Below are 23,946 nucleotides of genomic sequence, written 5' to 3'. Positions count from 1 at the left end.
AATCAAAGAGTAGCTTGAGTAAGAGCTCAAATGGGTAAACGAGAGCTGAAACCACACCATACTTAAAGAAGGGTCTCAAAACAGCAAATTATGAATGCCAAAAATAAGAACAGTGCACAAACAACCATCTACTCATTTTGCTCAGTTTAAGGACAGTTCCTTATGGGTCAAATGGTAGTATCTAATGGGCAAGTTTTGTAGTCATAACTGGGAACGGAGAGGATTCAGGTGTTCATCTTGCTGCAAATCTGTATTGGTGGTTTATTTGGTTGCTTCACCTCTGGCAGAAGAGAGGAAGAACAGAAAAATAGAAGCTAGGAAGTAACCTGTTCCCACAGGGTCCTCAAGACCGGGATCTCAGATCCAGATCACTTATAATCAAAATTTATCACATGTCTCCTAGGCTCACCCTGTTATTAACTCCTGTGTCTATCCAAGACCCAGATTGGGCTCTCTGCAAAGCAAACCCTGAACATCGTGCTACATACTTTAATAAGTGATTATATAAGTATTAGGTGTGAGGGTTCCAGAACTCTCTTTATTTTTCTTTCAGGTAACACCTTTTGACCAAACAGGCATTTAAGAGCAGGCCTATTTCAGAAACAACGATACTGAATATGAACTAGTTCCATATAAGGTTGTTTTACTAATTTATGTTCAATCATTTTTGATGAGAAGCTGCTAAATCACCTTGGCTTTCCACTTAATTTTAAATTAATTTCTCGTTAATCCAATACTAATTTCCAATTATTTTAAGCATTCTTTTTTCTTACATAGACTCTTTCAATGTAGAATCCCATTTCATATGCAAAGGATTTCTGGTTTTGTTTTTTAAGGTAAAGAGCACTTGAATGACTGAACTCACTGTTGTGATATGCTCCTGTAAATGAGGAAAAGGGGGACATTTGTGTATCAGTTTGGCTAGTATATCTCTTGCCAAGGTTTAAAAGATGTTTGAAACATTTATAATCAGCTGACAGAGAGACAGTATCTCATTTTTCAAAAATACACATAGGTAGAAAAGTAGGTAATTCAACTTAAGTTTTATGGAACTCAAAACCTGACTAATTCAGGTTAAAATAAAGAAAAATGTTTTCTTACCTTTAGGTCTTTCCAACTGTCCAGGAGCTTGGTGGCCAAATCACTTATATCTACTGTTTTATCTGGCTGTTCCTGGCTCCTCTCACTCTCCACATCAGATATACCCTCCTCTTCATCTTGGGATGGTGTTTCCTCAGCAATAGGTTCGTCTAGTTTCGTGCCATTGCTTTCTTTAGGCTCTATTTCAGTGTCAGCCTCTGGTTCAGATGAGGCTAGCTTACTGGCCTCCATAGCAATTTCACTATCAACTTTAGATTCAGGTAGTTGTTGTGTGAGTAGCTGCTGTGACTGTAACTCTTCCTCATCTTCTACAGGGATGTTTTCTAACTGGTCAAGGTCCTCCTTGCCATCTTTGCCTTCTGGCTCACTGGTAGCATCAGAGATCGCACTGTCCATGCTATTTTCACTTATAATTTTAAGTCTGCGAAACATTAGCTTCTTGGGGGTGTCTGTGTCAGCTTCCGTGCTCAGTTTGGTGGAAGGATCAGGTGTGTTGAGTGGTGTGTGAGCACGTGACGTATTCTCACTAGAATACCCATCTCCCTCACTCAGCTGAGGGACAGCAGTCTTGGTCTGAGACCAACGTTGAATAATAGGAAGTACTTTGCTTTCCTCCAACATATTTTTAGTAGGAATGGGTAAATGTTCCAAAGTCTTTATAATCTGATTAAACACAATTAAAGAAAAAAATCACATCACTTTGTATAGTTAACTTTTCAAACCTCTGGATGGGACTTAGATCATTTCTGCAGAAGTAGTAATTTTTTTCACTCTTTTATTAAGACTTAAGTCTTGTAACCACAGAAGAATTTAAGTGTCACAATATTATTTCCCTCTAGAAGGGAAGTAAAACTGTTTTAATAAGACTGACCAGCAAAATGTGGTCATTTTGTGGAGCAGGTGACTGCTCACAGTATCAAACAGGACTAATTTGATTAATATTCCCCATCAATAGTTCTCAAACCCAGGTAGGTTTTTTTTTTTAAAACAGATACACTACTGGAACTCATCCTAGATATCTTTTTCGAAAAAGCTTCCCAAGTGACTGCAATACAAGCTTTGGAACTATGCATGAATATATATTTAAATGTCTTGTATACACACAAAAAAATGCAGATAGTGCTCCCCAATGTAGTTCTTCAAGAACCCCAAGGCTTCCCCAACTTCTACTTATTGTTAAATCTCCTAGAAGGATAGAGACAAGACAATCACTCATCTGCTCACTCTCATGCTTTTGTTTTTAAAAGTATATTGTTAAGTGACTTTGGAATTATTTTGGAAATTACGATTAAAAAGAACTACATTTAAATCAAGTTAGAAAATACTGTGCATTTCATGGGACAGTATAAAATATAACAACGCCACTAACAATGCTATCAGTATACACTTACTTAGATCTTTTAAAATAGTTACTTACTCCTCAAAATGTTCTTACTCTTGTCATGCAAAATTCAGCTCTTCACTAATTTTTTAGATGGTTTCCCATCTTTTTGAAACCATGGCTTTAGCAACAAACTGGATCTTTCACTTAACTATGGTATTATTCTATCTTGTTCTTGGCAGTTCTCAACTATATAGTACTAACCTTAAAAAGATACCACAGGAGAAAAAACCAGAGGGCAAACTCACTTCTACCAAGTTGTTTATAAAGCTATAGTTACAGAAATGATATTGGGATGATGAAATTATATAGTTACTTAATATCAGTGCTAAATACAGCACTAAATTTATTATCACTGATATTATCACATACTCTCAACCTAAAAAAAAAGTATATTAAGAAACAAGCAAGTTGAATGTCAACTGACCTCTTCCTGAAGCTTCTGGTTACTTTCCCGGCCATCACCTAGCTCTGCCATCCAGATCCACAACAAAGACAGTCCGTGACGTTCCAGAAAGGACTTCAGGCAAGATTGTGAGTGTGTGTTCTTACATAAGGGAAAAGAAACAGGATGCAGGTTATTGGGGGTTGGAGGAGGGAGACAAACAATACCAGACACAGAGTTAAAGAGGGCCCATAGAGGGACTAAAGAGTTTGTTTATATTAACAAAAAAAACCCTAGAAAATCTATTTTGATTAACTCAACTAAAAGTGTGCAATTAATAAATGCTTTAAAGTAAGAGGTTATAATCTTTTTTGATACCTAAAATGTATCCAGTCAACCTGGACTTTACTCTAGTAGAGAACTATATAATTATTAATGTAATTTACAATGAAATTCAATTCTGAAGGACTAAGAAACAAATTACATTCACCATTTTTACTGAAGCTAAAACTTATAAAAAAATTTTTTTAATCATTTTTTTTTTATCCAACTTCTTGTGGTATACTTAAACTAGAGTAAAAAGAAGATTACTGTTAAAATTCCTTGCTTTGAGATCCTGTGGTAAAAATGGCCTTGGCATGCTACTAATCAAGGTGGGTAAAAAAAACCTGTAACAAGTGTCAGGAACTGTTACACACACAAAGATCCCACCATGTTCTTTGCGTAGAAAAAGCAAACAAGATCTGTTAATAGATTAAATGATGCTAAACCCTCAAGACAGTTTTAAGAATACAAGTTTTCAAAGTCATATAGAACTCATATACTCATTTTAAAAATAATAGTAACTCTTCTCAACAAATTTATTCCTTTTCCATTCATTATTCTGGACTGTAGTTTAAATGTCCCACCTTAAATTCAGAAATAAAAAATAAATTAATATCAAAGTGTTCACCTGTATGAGTTTAAGACAGGTAAGTTTCTGCTCCAAAGTTTCAATTCTAACCATTAGCCGGGATAAGCTGAGCACCTGGTTTTTATCAGACAGACCCTCACCGTTCTCCGTCAGAGCTTCTAGCTCTCCATCCACCTGCAACAGCAAAGAAAAACATGGTTATAAGATAACAGCAACCACAAAAAATCCTCATTAATCTAAGAATCAAACAGCCTAAAAAGATGTTTAACCTCACCAGGAAAAAAGTGTTTTCCTTAAAGACAACAGTGGGAAAACATGTTACATTCATTAGATTGGGGAAAAAATTAGTAAGTCTGATAATATCAAGTCTAAACAAAGATGCGGATCAAAAGGAACTTTAACACACTAATGAAAATGAAAATACAAACTGGTATGATCAATTTGAAAAGCATTTCACTTATTCATCAAATATTTACTAAGCATTTATATGTCAAGTGTAATTCGAGGTGCTAAAGACATTACAATGAAGCAAAACAAAAAAAAAATCTGCCTTTATGGGAGAAAAAAGAACAAATTATATTAGGTGAAAAGTATGTCAGGAAAAAATAAAGCATTAGCTTAAAAAATAAAATATTTGTATCCCCTATGTCTAGCCATTGCACATCTAAAACTAAACCCTAGAGAAACTTCTGCACCTGTGTACTCAGAGAATCAGAAGAACACTCACTGAACAGCCATTCATAATAGAAAAAAACTGCCAACAACCCAAATGCCTGTGGCCAGGTTGGATAAATTGGCATGTTCACATAATGGAATATTATACCACAGTGAAAGGAATCAAATGCAGCCAAATGCAACATTTAACTATCTTACAAACATAATGTTATGTGAAAAAAAGTTCCAGAAAATTGCATGCTGTATTAATCTGCTTTTATGAAACTCAATAACAAATTTCGAGCTGCATGTCTGAAAAGTCTATTTTAAAAAGGCAAAGGAGGTAAGACAAAATCTAAAATAGTAGTATCCTACAGGGGCTAAGCAAGGAGAAGAAAGCAGAGAAGTGCTCACAGCATATATAAAGCATACAATTATGCTTTATAACTTAAATACGTTCTTCAATTGTTCTAAAAATATTTAAATAATACAGAGCAACAACAAAAATCAATGTACCAAAGACTGTTTTCCAGCTGTGTTGTAGCTATTATAAATGATATAAAGAAGCCCTCACAGAACGTACTACTGGGGAGATAAAATTAATCCACAGAAAACGAACAATGAAGCATTAATTGTAAATGTTAATGTTAAGAAACCTCAGAGGCCTAAGAAGGAAAGGCGCACTTAGAATGAGAGTCACCAGAAGTGAATTCACTGAAGTGGGGTTAAAAACAGGTAAGGTAAAAACAAGAGGAGGGAAGGAGTTCAGGAAGGAGGGAAAAGTCTGAACAACAGGAAATGGAAAATTATGATAGTGTATAGCTCAGCTTGGCTGGAGGGGATACGGTATGGTTAGGAACTGAGAAAAATCTTATCAAAAGTGAGGCTGGTGTTAGATTAGAAGATCTCAGATGTAACACAAAAGAATTTGGATTTGATGTGAGTAAGAGAGAGTTCTATTACTGAATCACCCCCTCAAAATAAATGATCAAAATGGAATTTGAGAATAACTAGTGTGACAATAACATGAAATCTAGAAAAGATAGAGAATGAAGAAGAGACATAACAACAGCATTAAATCAACTTGGCACAAAATGAAACTCTTGTTATGGTAAAGAACAAAAATAAATGAGAAAATGTAAAATGCTGCCTGCAAGAAGTTGAAGATACATAAACTTATTTTTTTCCTTCTATAGTGTATATTTGACGTCCATTCTTTTTCATTTTCAGTATCATTTCTTGAGTTTTCAATAGATTAAATATGTGAACAGAAAAGTCAATTTACAGTTAAATCTTAATCTAAGACAATTTCCTTTAAGATATTTTTCCTTACATATCCTAAATGTAAAAGCTTTCTGTGTCCCAAATTCCAGAGGATTAGACTGAGAAAGACCAAGGGTTTAAAATTCCACGTTCCCCCTCAAATGCAGGAATCTTGCTTTTGACAATTCTGAGATGCAAATATTCACTGAGCTAAGAGATGGGATTATTTTCTTTTCATAATTAGGCATGTAATGATTCTATAACACTGAAAACTTAAGAGACAAAACTGAGTTATTTTCATTCATTCAATAAACATTTATTGAACAGACATCACTGTATATAGGCACCTACTAGAATATAAAAAGGTAGAGTTCTTAAGGAAACAGTAAATATGAAGTAAAACTGAAGAAACTAAAGTATAAATAACAAAATTTTGCAAAGAAAATACAGGTGAACAACTTTTGAACATTCTTATTATGATGATAAGCTTAATGGTTGTATTGATATATACACAAAAGTAAGCCTGCCAATTCTAGTGGTGGTATGATACAACTTCCATAATTTTGAGTACTCAAGTGGACAATCGATTGTAGAATTTATAACTTTTAGGATACGTGAGAGGGAGGAAGTTGGGAGATGACTGAGTCTGACAGCTTTCATTAAATTTACTAAAAGTATTTATTTTTCATTTATGGGTCACCACCTTCCAAAAGGAGTTGTGGTAACTAAAAGTTAACAAAAGTATAAGGAACATTAGGATGTATTTTAATAAATTATTGGTAATTGAAAATTTATATGTATATGCACAATTCTATAAATTCAAAGATTTATTCTGTTAAGTATATAATCAGTCCAAGAAAAATGTTTATTCTTTATACTTCAGTATTTTTGGCTATGAACTGTCTTTAATGGGTCTAAACTACAATTTTTAATACTTTCTGATAAAATATAATATACATGCAGAAAAAGTATATAAACAATTAACAAATATATAGGTTTTATAAACAGGTGAGCAATACCCATGGCAATCAACACTCAGGCAAAAACAGAGGGGGTGGGGAGGACACAGCCAGCGTTCCTGAAGTGCTCCACATGCCCCTTCCTTATTATAACACCTTCTCTTCTCCACTCTAGAGATAATGTCTCCTAACTTTTTAGGAAATAGTTCTGATTTTTTAAATAGGTTTACTACATATATACAAATCCATAAATATTATAATTTAATTTTGTCTATTTTTAATCTTCATAGAAATAAAATCACACTGGACAAAATGTTGCATCATGTTTCTTTTTCATTCAATATTTCATTTTAAGAGTCACCAGTGTTGATGCATGCAGCCATAGCTCCTTCGTTTTCATGACTAGTTTTTTTCACATATGATTACATTATAATTTACTCATATTAATGTTAACGGACATTTGAGTTGTTTCTACTTTTTCTAATGTAAGCAATGCTGCTGTGACTCCTGATGTACATTTTAAACAAGTCTCTCTCTGGTTATACACCCAGGAGTGTATCTGCTAGCTCATATAATACTCGTACATGCAACTTTAGAAAATAACACCAAAGTGTTTTCAAAAGCAACTGTATCCATTTACACCCCAACCATCAATGTATGAGATCTGTTATCTGTTGTTCCTATGTATCATCAAACTTAATTTTTATCAATCTGGTGAGTATGCAAATGACATCTGATAGTAGTTTTAATTTGTACTTCCCTGATAACTAATGAGGTAGAACACCTTTCCATATGCTTACTGGCTATTTGAATTAGTAATGTGTCTGTGGAAGTTGTTTATTTTTCCTTTGTTCTGGCATTTTTTTTTCTTATTGATTAGAAATAGCTGTCTATATATTTTGGATACTAGTACTTGTTTGTTATGTGTTAAAAGCAAATAGTTCCTGTCTTACATGGCTTTTCACCCTCTTTATTGTGTAAATTAGTTACTGTTAATTTTTTTTCCACAAACTCAAACAAAAGAGATTGAGATAAAGTTTCAGACTATTTCCTGTCTGCACTTTATAAACTATAAATTACAAGTAACATCAGATAATAGTAGGGATCTATACCTCCATCAATTAAATATTTAATTAAGTACTTAGTTTGTGACATACCCAAAGAAGACAATCACCAGTCCTGGAAGAACTTACAATTTTGTTAAGTGGATAAGCTGTATGTACATAGATGCAATCACAAGAGCAAAAAATCAAAAATGTTTACCAATCAAGGGCTAATATGGGGGTGTACAGATTACAAAGCCATTAACATATTCTTGTTAATACTGACAATACACACAACTATGCTTTAAACTGCTGCTATCTTGTCCTCTCCGTGGCATTTCCTACCCAAAAGAATTCCGAAGACTAACACTTGGGAATTTCAAGAGGTGCTACTTTTGTGATTCAATTTAATTGCACCTGACCAGAATTCAGAATCTAGACATACAGAGGGAATGTCAGTAGGAGGTAGTCCAAGTAAAACTAAACTAGAGTTAAACTCTTCATTATAGTCAAGGACAAATGACCCTTCTAGGAACCTAGATTCATTCCCAGGTCATTCCTCTACCTGGGCAAAGCTTCATCGAAAATATTGCTGTTCCAAAAAAACCTTCAAATTCACATCTGGAGCAATCTGGGAACTCAGTCTACCAAATGACTGGATGTTACACCTAGTTTAGTCTATAATGCTAAGGCCTAAACTTAGACAGACACACTATCAACAGAATAAAATCAAGCAAGCAAAAACCAGGAATGCAGTTTTTAATGCTTAAGTTTTGAAAACAAAATAAAGGGAAGCTTTTATGGCAATTTTAGCTTAGATCAACACATTTAACAACTATTTTGTGGTTGCTCTGGAAACTATCAATTATATGAAATAAGAGTTAAAAATAAAAGAAATCTTCATGGAGTTTAAAGAAAAATTTCCTGTAATAGTTAAGACGCTAATAGACTATGATCCAGTGACCCCACTTACATGGATGTATCTTAAAGAAACACTACAGAAGAGACATGTGTAAAGTTACCAACTGTGACATTAAGAGCAAAAAATTAGAAACATAAGTGTTCATTAGTAGGAATATATGTAAATAAATAGTTATATGATGAATAATTTTATAGCAGTTAAAAATATGCTTACATATATCCACATGGGTCAAGTTTTAAAATAAGAGTAAAAACAAATTGTAGAAATATACACACTTATAATATTTCTAGAACTTTACACAAAAGAACTCAATATGGTTAAGAGCAAAGACAAGAGCTAGACTAGCTCATTCCCATAGCCTATTAATTGATCCTGTAACCTCTTCGTGCCTTAGTGTTCTCATCTGTAAAAGGGGAAATCCTTGTACCTAATTTAAGGGCTTAGTGTGACATTAAGTGAGTTAATGTGTCAAGTGCTTTGAAGAGTGCTTGGCACACAGCTACAATATATATGTTCTCTAAAAAAGACAGCTGAGGCAAACAATAGTCTAAACAGCATTTGTTCATCTTGGGTGGTAAAAACATGGGTGTTTCTTACAAAATTTTCTCTGTGGCATTTTTTCATTTCATTCTTCCTTTTTTTTTTTTTTGTAATGGAGGTAAATGGGATTGAATCCAGGACCTGGTGCACACTAAGCATGTACTCTACCACTGAGTTATACCCTCCCCTACTCCTTGCATTTTTTCAAATGATCCTTTTTTTTGACTTTTTAATGGCCCTTTCCAATGCTTCCTGCTATCTGTCTTCTTATAGAATCCAAATTCTCCATAATTAGTTCTCTCCAATTAATCTGGGTTTACTGACATCACCTTTTAACTACTATACTTTTATCCCCATTCCTGCCTTGAGTCTTCTAGTTTCTCATCTAAATAGTAAGACTATTGCCATTTATAATTCTTAATAGTACTGGTTCCTCAAAAGCCCAAGAATGAGCTAATTGTGAAAGAATCACAGGGGTATCTGCTAATACCTCAAGCCTCCTAGCCTTCCACTAAATTTGTAGGTCTGGGGATGAGCTCAGAAATGTGCATTTTTACTATGGATCCTGCCAGGTGGTTCTGAGGCTAAGAAACACTGCTCTGGTGAAGGGATCCTCAGAAAAAGGAAGGGGGAATTTTAAAAAAATAAAATAATAAAATTCTTGTCCCAGTTCAGAGTCTCTTTAGTAGCAAGATACCACTCACTTCCAGTAGTGACTCAGGTGAACTAGGGTAGAAAAAAGGCTATCAACCACTGCTCCAATGTATTAAATGAAAAGACCATTTGAAACTACCCCTTTCGCACTCTTGGGTGGCCTGTTATCTCTCAAAACTCACCTTACACTTCAAGGAGGAATTGCAGAGATTTTAAGAACAGTCGTAAACAAAAGACAAACCAGTATTAAAATATTAGGAATGTAGATCAGACTTATGTGAGCCAACAGACAAACATTTTACTTATACTTAAGATTAGAGTTTTACAGGCTCACAAAAACTATCAGCCCATGTGTTTTCAAAATGATTTCAATAGTTCTCAGTATCCAGTTCTAATCTCTATGAAACGGAAATGAAAATAGCAAACACGTATTTCTTTACCATGATTATCTCATTTGATCCTGAATTTCTCTGGCTGTAGTTTTGACTTTTCAAACTTCAATCAGGAAAGCTATCTCCCTTCTTAAAATGTACATAGTGAAAACTGAAAGAAGAATGGAACACTTACTGAATCCTTCTTACGAGATCGTTCTTTCTTCATTTTTCCCCCAGCTGCTCTGATGCTGACTCTGTTCTCTCCTCCCAGGTAACCCCGGCAATTAGCCGACCCACAGAAACATTTCTGAGCTTCTTTCCTGTTCAAGGAGAATAGGAAAGATGTCAGTTACATGAAAGCAAACCATATAATAATGCTGATAATATAGCAGTCACATTCAAGAGAAGTCAACCTAGCCTAAAGAAAAAAAATATTTTAAGAGATACCAACAACTCTATTACTATCTAATGGAAATGCCTGTAAATTGCTCTTTAAAAAAAGCCATTCTTTTGCCAATCTTCCTTTGTTAGCTAGACAAAACTAACCAAGAAGTTAATAAGTAATTTCTCCATTTATGAGAATACCCACTAATATATGAAAATAAAAGATCATATACCTATCTGGGGTAAGAAGAACTGCTTAACTAGTTTAACATTTGTTACTTATATGTAAGTATTAACTGGCACAGAGAACAAAATGTATTATTATAAACAGATATATAGATATAAAATGCATTATTAATAAAGTACACTTAGAAAGAAACAAGTGGTTACTAAAAAGTTATCATTACATGAGGATGAGACACTAATAATATATATAGTAATAAATGATTGTAATGACAGAGTCAAGGGAAAGTGGTAGAAAGAAGTCTACAAGTCTGGGTGCAAACCACCCCTGCCATCTATTTACTCTATGACCAGAGCTACACAAGGAAAACATGAAGGAGTATTCCAAAAGTAAACTGACAGATTTAGTACATGACAGTAGCAATCAGAGACATAAAACTATTCAATAAATCGTTAATAAATAGCAGGGAATTCCAAACAGCACTTAATTTCCAGTCTCCCTGCTTTCAAATAGGATAGTACAAGCACACACACACAAAAATACTGGAGCCCTGCATGGAACCTGGTCCATATCCATCCCCATAATACTTGACCATTGCCTAGATCCATTAGTTTACAAGGTGTTACAAAATGGTGATACCATTACTGCTTCGTTTACTAACTGAAATAACCTCTATAAAGAACTTCCTCTCACCAATTGTTTGATTTAACCTGAAGCAGAATTCTTTTAGGAAAGGCAGGATATATGCTTGACTATTTCCCCCCTTTTTTAATTTTTAAACTAGTGGTTACCACTTGAGAGAGGGAAGGGAGGAGGGGCAAAACAGGGGTAGGGGATTAAGAGATACAAACTATTAGGTGTAAAATAAGCTATAAGGATGTAAACTACAACTACAATTGGGAATACAGCCAGAATTCTGGATTAACTATAAATGGACTATAACCTTTAAAAACTGTGAATCACTATGTGTAACTTATATAATAGTGTACATTCAATTAAAAAAACTAGTTTTCAAAATCATGAATTGGTTTCCTTCAATTATGACTAACACAATTTTATTTTTAAAGTATCATTAAAACTCGATTTTATGTAGTGTGTTTCAAACCATTTGCAATTATAACCCTTACTGATGCTTAAGTGTTAATAAGAACTCTCCCACTTTTGTTAAGTGAGAGCCTATTTAAGCTAGCTCCTGAGTCCCTTTTACATGACCCTTCTCATCTTTTTTAATTGGTTTTCTGGTATGATAAAATAATCCAGGGTCATTTTGTTCAATGCCTCTCCCAAACCTGAAACCAGACATTTCTCAAAGGAACCCTGTTTCCTTTGGCGGCATTTTGTAAAACCACAACACAGATGCTAAGGGTATTCAGTGCTACTGCATCATTACCATTGGTTTTGATAGACAGAACTGGGTAACAATTTATTTCAGAGTACAATATGCTGTAGATGAGACAACATTAGTCATGAGTTGATAACTGACATGAATGATGGCTACATAGAGATTTATTATACTGTTCTTTTTATATAGACACATATACCCTGTTGGCATTTCTGTAATAATAAGTTTTAAAATTATGTTAGAAACAATTATATTGATGAGACAGCATGAAGTTCAGAAGAACATTATGTAGTTCCTATATAATATCCCTTAATGGCCAGTAGTGTTATACAGTAGGAAAACACAAAAAACTGAAAACACAACACTATAGATAAGAACTGACAATTCATAAAACTTCTTAGTAATTCATATCAAACTTTTAGATCTGTATATCCAAACAGTCTGTTTCCCCATCAGAAGCAACAGAAGAGAATAGAATCAATACTCACCCGTATCTTTGGAACTGATAGTCAAATGTTAACTCTGAGCCTGAAGGAACCAGTTTGGTGGTAAAGAACCCAACTCTCAGTTGTCCATTCACAGTCCACTGAGATGTTTTTAAAAGAAAATAAATGAGTAACTGGTTAATCTATGTGTATTGGTTTTTTTATTGTTGTTGTTAATGGAGGTACTGGGGATAAAACCCAGGACCTTGTATATGCCAAGCACATGCTCTACCACTGAGCTATTCCCTCCCCCGTACTGGTTTGTTTGTCTGTTTTTTAAAGCTCATCATCACCTGTCTTAATTTTGATGTCACTCTTTAGAGAACAAAGCGTTTTGTAAATAGCAAATGGAGAATTTTTCCCTTTAAATAAACTAACATATTTAAGTATCACTCTTATTTAATGAGCTACAAGACTGAATATTATCTATAACATATTTCTAATAAAAGTAATTGATACTTTAACTTATCTTAATACACATTTCCACACAGTAAAGATTCACTTGTACCAAAAATAGGCAAATAGGGAATGCTTGGTGTCACTGAGTACCAGGCAAATTTATACTACCTTATATTATATTGAAAGTAACTATGTTCTAAGATAAGATGGGGCATGGGACCAGGGAAACAATGATGCCAAAAGTTTAATTTCATGAAGCAGTAGTCATATGGCTGAGTGTAGTATCAGGGAAGGGAAGCATGAAAACAGATGCATAAAACTCAAAAATTAAAAAGGGGGTAAATACACAGGGGTTAGAACTTATAGTTCTAGAATATGTCAAATGTAAGCTGACAAGAGTACTCCTGTCCAGACCATCTGAACATGTTACTAATGAGAAACCCAGAAGAAAAGAGGTGGAGGGACACAGTATAGTTGGAGTCTCAGAGCAAGACATGTGGCCACCAAATACAGGCAAAACTAGAACCAGAACTTAATTAATTAAGTTAAATCAATTCCAGACTGGGTTCTCCTATTCATTATATATATATGTGTGTGTGTTTGTGTGTGTGTGGGTGTGTATATATGTATGTACATATATTTTTTATATTTTACTCCAAGCTTAAAACACAAATTAGAGGGTACTAAGATCATTAACTCAAAATGTTATATCAAATTCAGTGAATGATTTATCAAGTGTCGACCATGTGCCAGGCACAGGGACATAAAGATAAGCAGGACCAAAAGTCTGGCTTTGGTGAGGTGGAGCAGTGCACCCACATGCACACCACATATAAATCCTCACATCTGTGGCCATTCAGTCCCTGAATAAATGTTATTAAAACCATCAAATCTGGCACATGGGTAACACTGATACATATTCTGAAATAAAATCAAAATATAATAGTATACACTGAACTTCATCAAAAATAAAATTTAGTTTTTATTTTAGCACTTTTGAAATAATATCTAAAATTATGGGCAAAGAAAGGTGACAAATGCAATAGGAGTTCCTAGATTGGATCCCAGACCTGAAAAATGACAGATGGCAAAATCTGAATAAGGTCTTTAGACTAGTTAATAGTATTGCCGGATTGGGCAACTGTATTATGGTGACATACGATGTAGACATTTGAAGGAGATAGTGAAGGATAGTACATGGGAACTCTGTACTATTTCCCCACTATTTGTTATTTTATAAATCTAAACTTATTTCAAAATAAACATTTTAACAGAATATGAAAAAATGATTTAAATGATTAAAAAAATATATGCATCTCTGACATAGAATCTAAAATTAATAGAACAGCAATCTTTTTTTTACATGTATAAGCCTTTTTAAATTGAGAGTGTACACAATCAAAAGTCTTAAGACTACTACTCTAGACGACTCACTCTATTTTTGAGAAACAGGGCTGAACTAGCAACAGAAAAGAACAACAGTCTTGACCAAATATCCCAAACTCTACTTCATCTTACTTTTTGAGTCTCACAGTTTGGTTCACAGCTGTGATTCATGAAGCGAGAGCAATTTCCTTTCTGAGTGGCATCTATTATCTAGGAAAAAGGATAATTTAAGACTTAAAAATAAGACCTTAAAACATATGTGCATTTTGCAAAAGAAAGGCATCAGGCAAATTTAAGACCCACATCCCTGACCCCCTCCTTCCTTAAGAGAATACTCTCATGCTACTTTACACATCAAAGTGACAAATACCCAACTGTGTCTTCACCAAGATCTGCTAAATATAAACATTTTACCTATGTGCAGAATTATCTCCATATCTATCAATGTCTCTCTCATTTACTTTTAGCTATTTCTTACATCCTATTACATTCTAATCTCACTTCATGTGCGTAAGACTTCATCTTAAAATGCATGCTATACCACAGTGCAGTAGCTCTCAAACTTGAGTGTGTATCTGAATCTCCTGCAGAGTTTGTTAAAACTCTTACTAGATCCACTCCCAGTGTGAGATTGAGCAGGTCCTGGGACAGGTCCCTACAATTTGCATTTCCAGACTGAATGTAGAGGCAGATATGAGAGTCTAAATTCTATTAAGTCAGACAATAAAGAGATTTGTAAATGGCACTCCTCACTAAAAAAAAAAAAAGTTTTGAAAATAGATAATTTTGATAAAAGCATGTTATTTGCGTCAACCTATAATGGGCTATTGTTACTTTTAACTAGCTTAATAAATATTTTTCAACTTCTCAGCTATAGTTTTTACATATATATGTAAATACCTCCCTCTCCCTCATCTTTTTTGTAAGAAAAAAACTATACACACTGCTCTGCTCATTTTCATCACTTAATATATTTAAATCAATCCATATCAATCAATGGCCCTTTCATACTCCACAGTTTCCAGATCTGTTTCAAAACAAATATGCATGCCGCTTACCTCGTCATTCTTCAGGGCCATGAAATAGTAGTGGATGTTTTTGTTTCGTGCATACTCCTTTACTCGGGCTTTAAACTCTTTATGATCAAGTACCTCTCCACAATACTCCAGGACAAAGGTATTTCTGGCAAATGAAAAAGAAAACAGTATTTCCTTTCTAGAAATACTATATAGAAAACATGTATCTATGCAAAAATACTGAATTTAAAGAACTACTGTAAAATGGATAGATTTGTTATTACACAAGATATAATTAAAATATATGTAAAGTGCCTATCATCTAATTGAGGTTAATTTTCTCTTTCCTAATATTTTTTGAAGAATGCTGATTCTAAGAAGCTTTTATAATTTATACACAGAGAGCACATCCTTGCTCTAACTAAATATTAAAACAACCTTTCAAGTTTGGTTTACATTATCATGAAAACAATGATTCACAGCTGAGAAATTGAGATGCAAGAAAAAATTAGATGCTTTATGGTCAAATAAAAAGAAGTCAACTTAAGTACAGCAGCCCTTCTACTACCTTTCTCTCAAAGGTCTCTAAGAATGCTAAAGGTCAAATATACCTTTTCTCTGACTCCATTCTCTGAGTTTTATGGCATTTATCAACAATTATGATTAATCTCTCTCCTTGGCTTCTTTCACTTACTTTCTATCCTTGATCATTCTTCCCATAGTTATTTACCTGTTTTTCTCTACTGAAGATAGTAATCAATTCTCAATTTCTTCCCCCTCTATTTTAGAGAAGCTCATTCTCACCAAAGACTCCAAGAATTATCTCCATGTGGACAAATGCCTCTCTATGCTTTGCTCCCAAGTTCTGACCTGAAATGAACTACCTGGAAGCCCTGTCTTATCTCTTCAAAATTAACATGCCCTATCATTAACCAGAGATTTTTAAAAAGGCAAAAAGGTAAATCATTTCTCTTTGTTTATGATATACTGACATAAACAGTGTATTTATTAAAGAAGTAATTAACTGGCCAACTGAAAAACATTACACCCTCTTAGTTAAGAAAATAAAGCAGTTAAAAATGAAGAACAATTATGTGAAAAAGCAAAAATCAAAAACAGGGTAAGAGAAATGTAATATATGAATATACACCTTTGTGTAGCAGTCCATCATAAACACATTAAAGTCTTAATAATCAAAATCTGATTACTCATAGATAATCCTTAAAAGTCAAATTACTCTTTTTAAAAAAATTTTTGGGGGGGTCCCATTTTAAAAGCAAGAAATGTTTCACAATTGCTGCTCCAAATTACTAGCTTTATGAACAATAATTTCCCTTTCTGATCCCAGAAGCTTATCATTTTGTAAGTAATGCACTAGAATGATCACAAAATTTGAGGTCTTATAATACTGGACTCTACATGTCTAGGATCAGTCCCAATCCTTGAGAAAAAGAAAAATGACAGATACATCAAAGGCTGCTATGTAGATTGTGATAATGACTATAAAATGAACCTTATGCAGGATCTGGAACTTCATTTTTAAAAAATATGTCCATTTCCTCTCCTAACAAAAACTAAATTCTCCTCCCTCAACTGGATCTTTCAAAGTTCACTGAAGCCCAGTGACACAGGTATTATGCCCATTTGACAGAATATTATGCCCATTTGACAGGTAAGATAGAATTTACAGAAGTCAGGTGATCTGCACAAGGTAACAAAGCTTGATTTATAGCCTGGGATTTAAACCCCATCCAAATGACTGCTTGTCCCTTTATACTATAAAAATACTCCCTTCTATTACACTAAAATATTCAATTCTGATAATACTGCTCTCAAATCACCTCTTCATTTTAAAAAAGTGGTTAAATCCAGAACCTAACCAACCACTAAATCATTCAAGAGTAGAAACTTTACACCATCAAGAAATCTGAAGGATGCACCAATACCCATGGGTCTAAAAGTCAGGCTTGATGAAGCAGCTAAGAAAAGAATCTCAAAACTCTTCAGTTGCCTAACCTCCAAAAAACTAAATGAGGCAATGTAATAGCATATCATTCAGTCCTTGAAACTAGTTAGATAAATAAGGAATGGATTTCTTAGAAAAGCTCCATGCCTCAATTAAAAAAACTAAAAACACTGTTTACTCTTTTAAAAAAAACAGCTCTTGGTTTTATTGTTTTTTTCTATTTTTCTAATCTTTATTTATTTCCTCCCTGATCTTTATTATTTCTTTGCTTCTGCTGACTTTATGTTTTGTTTGTTCTTCTTTTTCTAGTTCTTTTAGATGATAGGTTCAGTTGTTTGAGATTTTTCTTGTTTTTTTTTTTTTGAGGAAAGCCTGTATTGCTAAGAACTTTCCACTTAGGACTGCTTTTGCTGCATCCCACAGATTTTGTGTGGTTTTGTTTTCATTGTCATTTGTCTCAAGGTATTTTTAAATTTCTTCTTTGATTTACCATTGATTCATTGATGCTTTTGGAAGCATTTTGTTTAGCCTCTATGCAAGCAATTTTTTCTCATTTTCCTTTCTATGGTTGATTTCTAGTTTCATTCTGTTTGGTCAGAAAAGATACTTGAAATAATTTCTATCCTCTTAAATTTGTTGAGACTTGTCTTGTGTTCAGGTATGTGATCTATCCTAGGAAATGTTCCAAGTGCGCTTGAAAAGATGTTCTGTTGTGTCATTTAAGATCTCTGTTGCCTGACTGATTTTCTGTCTGAAAGATATGTCCACCGATGTTAATCGAGTGTTAGTCTCCTAATACAAAAACTACTACAGCCGAAAATGAATTCAACAGGGTAGCAGGTACAAACTTAAGACACAGAAATCTGTTGCATTTCTTTACACTAACAGTGAAATATCAGAAAAGGAAAGTAAAAAAAAAAAAAAAATCCCTTTTAAAATCGTATCCAAAACAAAACAACTTAGGAATAAACCTGACCAAGGAGATGAAAGACTTACATGCTGAGAACTATAAAACATTGATAAATGAAACTGAAGATGATTCAAAGAAATGGAAAGAAACGCCACACTCTTGGATCAGAATAATATTGTTTAAATGGCCATACTACCCAAAGCAATCTACAGATTTAATGTGATCCCTATCAAATTATCTAGGACATTTTTCACAGAAATAGAACAAATAATCTGAAAATATACATGGAATCACAAAAGACCCAGAATTTCCAAAGCAATACTGAAGAAAAAGAATGAAGCTGGAGGAATAACCCACCCAGATTTCAAACAATACTACAAAGCTACAGTAATTAAAACAGCACGGTATTGGCACAAAAACAGACATATAGCTCAATGGACAGAGCACCCAGAAATAAACCCACACACCTATGGTCAATTAACCTTCAACAAAGGAAGCAAGAACATACAATGGAGAAAAGACAGTCTCTTAGACAAGCAGTGTTGGGAAAGCTGGACAGTCCCATGTAAATCAATGAAGTCAGAACACTCCCTCACACCATACACAAAAATAAACTCAAAATGGCTTAAAGACTTAAACATAAGACAGGGCACATAAATCTAGAAGAGAAAATAGGCAAAACATTCTGACATAAATCGCATCAATTTTGTCCTAGGTCAGTCTACCAAGGCAACAGAAATAGAAGCAAAAAAAACATATGAGGCCTAATTAAACTTAAAAGCTTTTACACAGCAAAGGAAACCATAAACAAAACGAGAAGACAACCTACAGACTGAGAGAAAATATTTGCAAACAATGCCACTGACAAGGGCTTAACTTTCAGAATATATAAATAGCTCATACAACTTAATAACAAAAAACCACAACCCAATCAAAAAACAAGCAGAAGACCTAAACAGACATTTCTCCAATGAAGACATACAGATGGCTCACAGGCACATGAAAAGATGCTCAATAGCGCTAATTATCAGAAAAATGCAAATCAAAAAATAAACTTGATTTATTTAAATAAATAAATCAAATAAAGTATTTGATACAATAAAGTATCACTTCACACTGATCAGAATGGCCATCATTAAAAAGTCCACAAATGATAAATAATAGAGAAGGTGTGGAGAAAAGGGAACCCACCTACACTGTTGGTAGGAATGTAATTTGGTATAGCCACTATGGAAAAAAGTATGGAGATTCCTTAAAAAACTAAAAACAGACTTACCATATGATCCAGCAATGCCACTCTTGGCATATATCTGGAGAAAACTCTCATTCGAAAAGATACATGTACCCCTATGTTCACAGCAGCACTATTTACAAAGGCCAAGACACGGAAGCAACCTAAATGTTCATCAACAGATGATATGGATAAAGAAGTTGTGGTACGTACACACACACACACACACACTGAAATACTACTCAGCCAAAAAAAATGAAAAGATGCCATCTGCGCAATCTGCATGGACTTGGAGATTATCATAGTAAGTGAAAGTCAGAAAGAGACAAATATATAATATCATTTATATGTGGAATCTAAAAAAAAATGACACAAATGAACTTATTTACAAAAACAGACTCACAGACACAGAAAATAAACTTATGGTTACCAAAGGGGAAGGGATAAATTAGGAGTTTGGGATTTGCAGATACAAACTACTATATATAAAATAGATACTAACAACAAGGTCCCATTGTATATAGCACACAGGGAACTATTTTCAGTATCTTGTAACAACTTATAATGAAAAAGAATATGAAAAAGAATGTATAACTGAATCACTGTGCTATATACCAGGAACATACACAACATTGTAAATCAACTATATGTCAATAAAAAATTTAAAAACAGAATGGATAATGATAAATATTGAAAAACAACAACAAAAAAAAGAACAAAACAAAAAAACCCAGAACATCAAAATGGCTTGCAATGACTAAAGGCCCTGAAAGTAAAGGCAAAGAATCTAACAATTCTTAGTTATCTTTTTCTAAGTCTGAAATTTTTCCCAGAAATGAGTTCTCATCACAAAACTTCTTAAAGCCTGTTAAAGGTAACAGGGTTCCACTGTGGCAGGCAGAAGGCCAGAAGGAGACTGAAATTATCACTAACACTGCAAAGCTAGATAGCTATAGCTATGGAAAGTTTAGGGGTTAAAGGTAATGCCTCCAACTCCCTTTAAAAATTTATCAACAAGATGGATTGATGGATGGACAAAGAGTTGGATAGATGACAAATATATAACAAAGCAAACAGAGCAAAATGGTAACAACTTTAGAACCTAAGTGGTGGTTATATGGGCATGAACTGTTCAATTCTTTCAACTTTTCAATGTTTTCAGAAAACATTATGGGGAAAAAAAAGAAAAAAAGTTATGGGAAAAAAAGACTTTTTGAAAAGTTGTATTTGCCCAAATGTCCATCAACTGATGAATGGATAAACAAAAGGTGGTATATCCACCCAAAAGAGTATTATTCAGACATAAAAAGTAACAAAGTGCTGATACATGCTATAAAACATAGATGAAAACTCAAAAATATGATGCCATGCTGAACTTTGGGCTATATGCCAGCCTGAGTCCTTCCTTAGATGGTATTACCATCAGCATATATTAAAGTTATTAAGAGTGGAAGTATGGGAAACATGGAAATATTAAGTCCTGGTATATCTTACCAAAGCAGGGCTCTTTTGTGAGTAGCTGAGGAAAACTAAACAGCTTTAGGAAATTTTAACCTCTGTGTGTACCAGTCACACATTCTCTCCTCCCTTCTCCAATCTCCTTCCCCATAACGTACAAGGACTCCTGAGCCATCAGAGTCTCTGGTGCATATAACAAGAATTTACACTAAATTTGAAGCTATGTGTTTTAGTGCAGGCTCTGCCAAGAGGCAGCATCCAGACATATCACCTACCACTATCTCTGCAAGAGAGGTTTATGTCCAAACTGGATTTCATTAAAAAAAGGATGGATGGATGGATGGATGGAAGGAAGGAAGGAAGGAAGGAAGGAAGGGAGGGAGGGAGGGAGGGAGGGAGGGAGGGAGGAATTCTCAAAGAGAAAAGAAAAGCCTGGCTGGCCTGAGGAGAATAAAAGATAGCATTTCTGAAAACCTGTATCTAGACCAGAGTTAGGGATTTTAGAAATGCACTGGATTACCTTGGGAAGTATTGAGTTTGATGTCAATAGTCCTCAAGGGGAGCTCAGTCTATTATTTATTTAAACTATTACATAGGATCCAATGAATTGGATATAGAACATACTGAAATGATTCTGTAAGATACTTGTTTCAAAGAAACAATTTAAAACCAATTGTGAAACAAGATATTTTGATAATACTAGAAAATGGAAATATATGAGGTTCCGACTACCCACTTCCTAATATAATAAAGTATGCTTTTCTCTGGTTGGTTCCCAAAGGATAGAGGAATATGAACACCATTCCCTATTTTGACAATAAAAACAGAATGATTTGGCTGTCAAAATGTATGAGAATTCCTGTCAGAAAACTAAATTACCAGATGGTGGTAATGGTTATTATTACCAGGCTGTTTGTTACCTGTGCTTTGAATCCCCATAATAAACAGACTAAAATCCCTCACTCCACCCAATTACCATCCAAGTATGGCCATATGCTTAGGATTCTGAAAGAGTAGTTCTGCTTACATCACTAGAATCCAGTAAATATTTTATTTTCTTCCTTTATTCCTTTGATGCATTTAAAAAAAATTCTTCATTCATAAACACATGTAATCTGTGTATGTTTAAAGAAAAAGAGCACTCAACTTCATAATACTTAAATATGCTATATGTAAGAAAATTCATGGTTAAAAATGCTGAATATGGTAGAAAATAAACTGAAACTTTTACTGCATTACATATACAAGTTACATGAGTTAGGCAGAAGGCAACATTTATTCATTAAAAAATGTTTACTGATTGTCTGTCAAGTATGCTTTAATTCTCAGCCTTAATATCTTCAAATACTCTCTTCTACTCTTATCCCAACTCAATTTTATATAGACTAATAGATTCTATCCCAACTCCTTTTTATAGAATTTCAAAGGATTCTGGGGGTCTACAGAAAACACCTGGTAATTACTTGGAATTTAAAGTAACATAACTATCAAAGAAGGATGTGTCTACCCAAATGTCACAAGTGAAAAACTGCTCTCTTATATATAGGCAGAAGAGATTTCTTATTAATTTCTGAAAAAACAAACTAGCTACCAAGTGGTTATCCTGCACATAATCATTATTAAACTTGAGTGTAAAAGACAAATTATTTTCCTACAAAGTATCTAACTTCAACAGAACAAATGAAGTGAAAGGTGATTAAAACATAACTTACGAAGGAAGGTCTTTAGCAGCTCTCAAGCCCCAGCCTTTCTTTTCTGTGAGTATGACTTCCACGTCTGCATGCTGTTTTCTCTGAAACCGTCTATTGGAACAATAATCCCCATTTGGACACCGGGAAGAACTGAAATGAAAAATGGAGCAAATTAATTCTTCAAAGCAGCAAAAGAGCCAAAACGTGTTCATAAGAATGTGTTATGTAAATATATCCATATCTTTATGGCATAATCAGCATATGTGTGGTAAACCTCCCAGTGAGCCTTCCTCAATAATTCTTTGCATCATGAAGGGATTCCTTAGAACTGAGTGTCTACTCTATTACTTAAACAGATCATGCCCACAATACAGCTTTGCCATCTGGTCATCACCCACTCCCTGAGTGTCTCAAGATACATTTCCAGGCTGCAGGTTAAGCTTGCAGTACTCTGACAACTTATTTATTTATTTTCCAACAGTGCACCTTCTCTTAACATTCCACTCTAGTAATCATTAATTTCACCTTCTGAATGTAGCTAACTACTTGATCTCCATTTAAGGGAAATCAAAGTCATCATTAGACCTATCATTGTTCAGAGTGAATACAATATAAAGTGGCAAGACTCTTCTCCCATGGGTCCTGGAATAAAAATAAAATCAAACATTTACTGAATTCTTAATATTCCAAAGCTGACAGATAAAAAGGCTTTTAATATTGAGTAAGGCTACAATAGAAATCACCAATTATTTCCAATACATTATTATTTATACCTAAATCAGCAGTAAGTAATAGTTCTACAAATGCCTGAAGAATAGAGGATTCATTTTGGAGTGAAGCAATAAAGAGCCTTCAGGAGGGAGCAGGATTAAAGCAGAATGTCTAATGACACATAGGATACAGACAGATAAGGAAAACAAGAGATAAAACAACAGTGGCCACCTGTGTGCAGAAATAGGAATCAAGGCATACTTGAGGAAAGGGGAATAAAACAGCTAAGGATAACTGATAAGAAAGGTGGGTTGCTGGAAGATGAAAAGGCAGGTTGTTGATGTACTGAAGGGCTCTCAATACCAGGCTACATTTTAACCTAATCCTGAGAATTACTAAAAGTTGGAGCATGGGAATAACATGAAAACAGAAATTCTATATTTCGTATCTGCTCAGCAAGGTTGGCAGGAAAAGCCAGAAGAATGCAGAGACGAGGCAACAACATGAAATTAGGAGAACAGTGCTGTTATGTTTCCTCTTCTTACATGTTTACATCACCTCTGCTTTTAGTTTACATTAAAAAATACCAAAAAT

At 34.1% G+C, this 23,946-nt stretch overlaps 1 protein-coding gene across 5 annotated transcripts in view; it reads right to left on the bottom strand.

The window, feature by feature from the left end:
• The window catches only part of SETD2 (SET domain containing 2, histone lysine methyltransferase), a 114,540-nt gene that overhangs the window by 53,775 nt on the left and 36,819 nt on the right, over nucleotides 1-23,946 (bottom strand). For all 5 annotated transcript variants that reach the window (XR_004312186.1, XR_004312187.1, XM_032458643.1 and 2 more), the window contains 8 exons: nucleotides 22,663-22,791; nucleotides 15,428-15,551; nucleotides 14,502-14,579; nucleotides 12,588-12,685; nucleotides 10,383-10,509; nucleotides 3,820-3,954; nucleotides 2,910-3,029; nucleotides 1,102-1,764 (listed from right to left, as the gene is read on the bottom strand). Coding sequence is in view for 3 of the 5 variants with exons in the window: in XM_032458643.1 (XP_032314534.1) it covers nucleotides 1,102-1,764; nucleotides 2,910-3,029; nucleotides 3,820-3,954; nucleotides 10,383-10,509; nucleotides 12,588-12,685; nucleotides 14,502-14,579; nucleotides 15,428-15,551; nucleotides 22,663-22,791 (1,474 nt within the window). In the remaining 2 variants the exon portion in view is untranslated. The remainder of the gene's footprint in view (nucleotides 1-1,101; nucleotides 1,765-2,909; nucleotides 3,030-3,819; nucleotides 3,955-10,382; nucleotides 10,510-12,587; nucleotides 12,686-14,501; nucleotides 14,580-15,427; nucleotides 15,552-22,662; nucleotides 22,792-23,946) is intronic.

The sequence above is a fragment of the Camelus ferus genome, chromosome 17 (genome assembly GCF_009834535.1).
Source record: "Camelus ferus isolate YT-003-E chromosome 17, BCGSAC_Cfer_1.0, whole genome shotgun sequence".
NCBI lineage: Eukaryota > Metazoa > Chordata > Mammalia > Artiodactyla > Camelidae > Camelus > Camelus ferus.
This window is presented reverse-complemented; position numbering and strand designations above follow the sequence as displayed.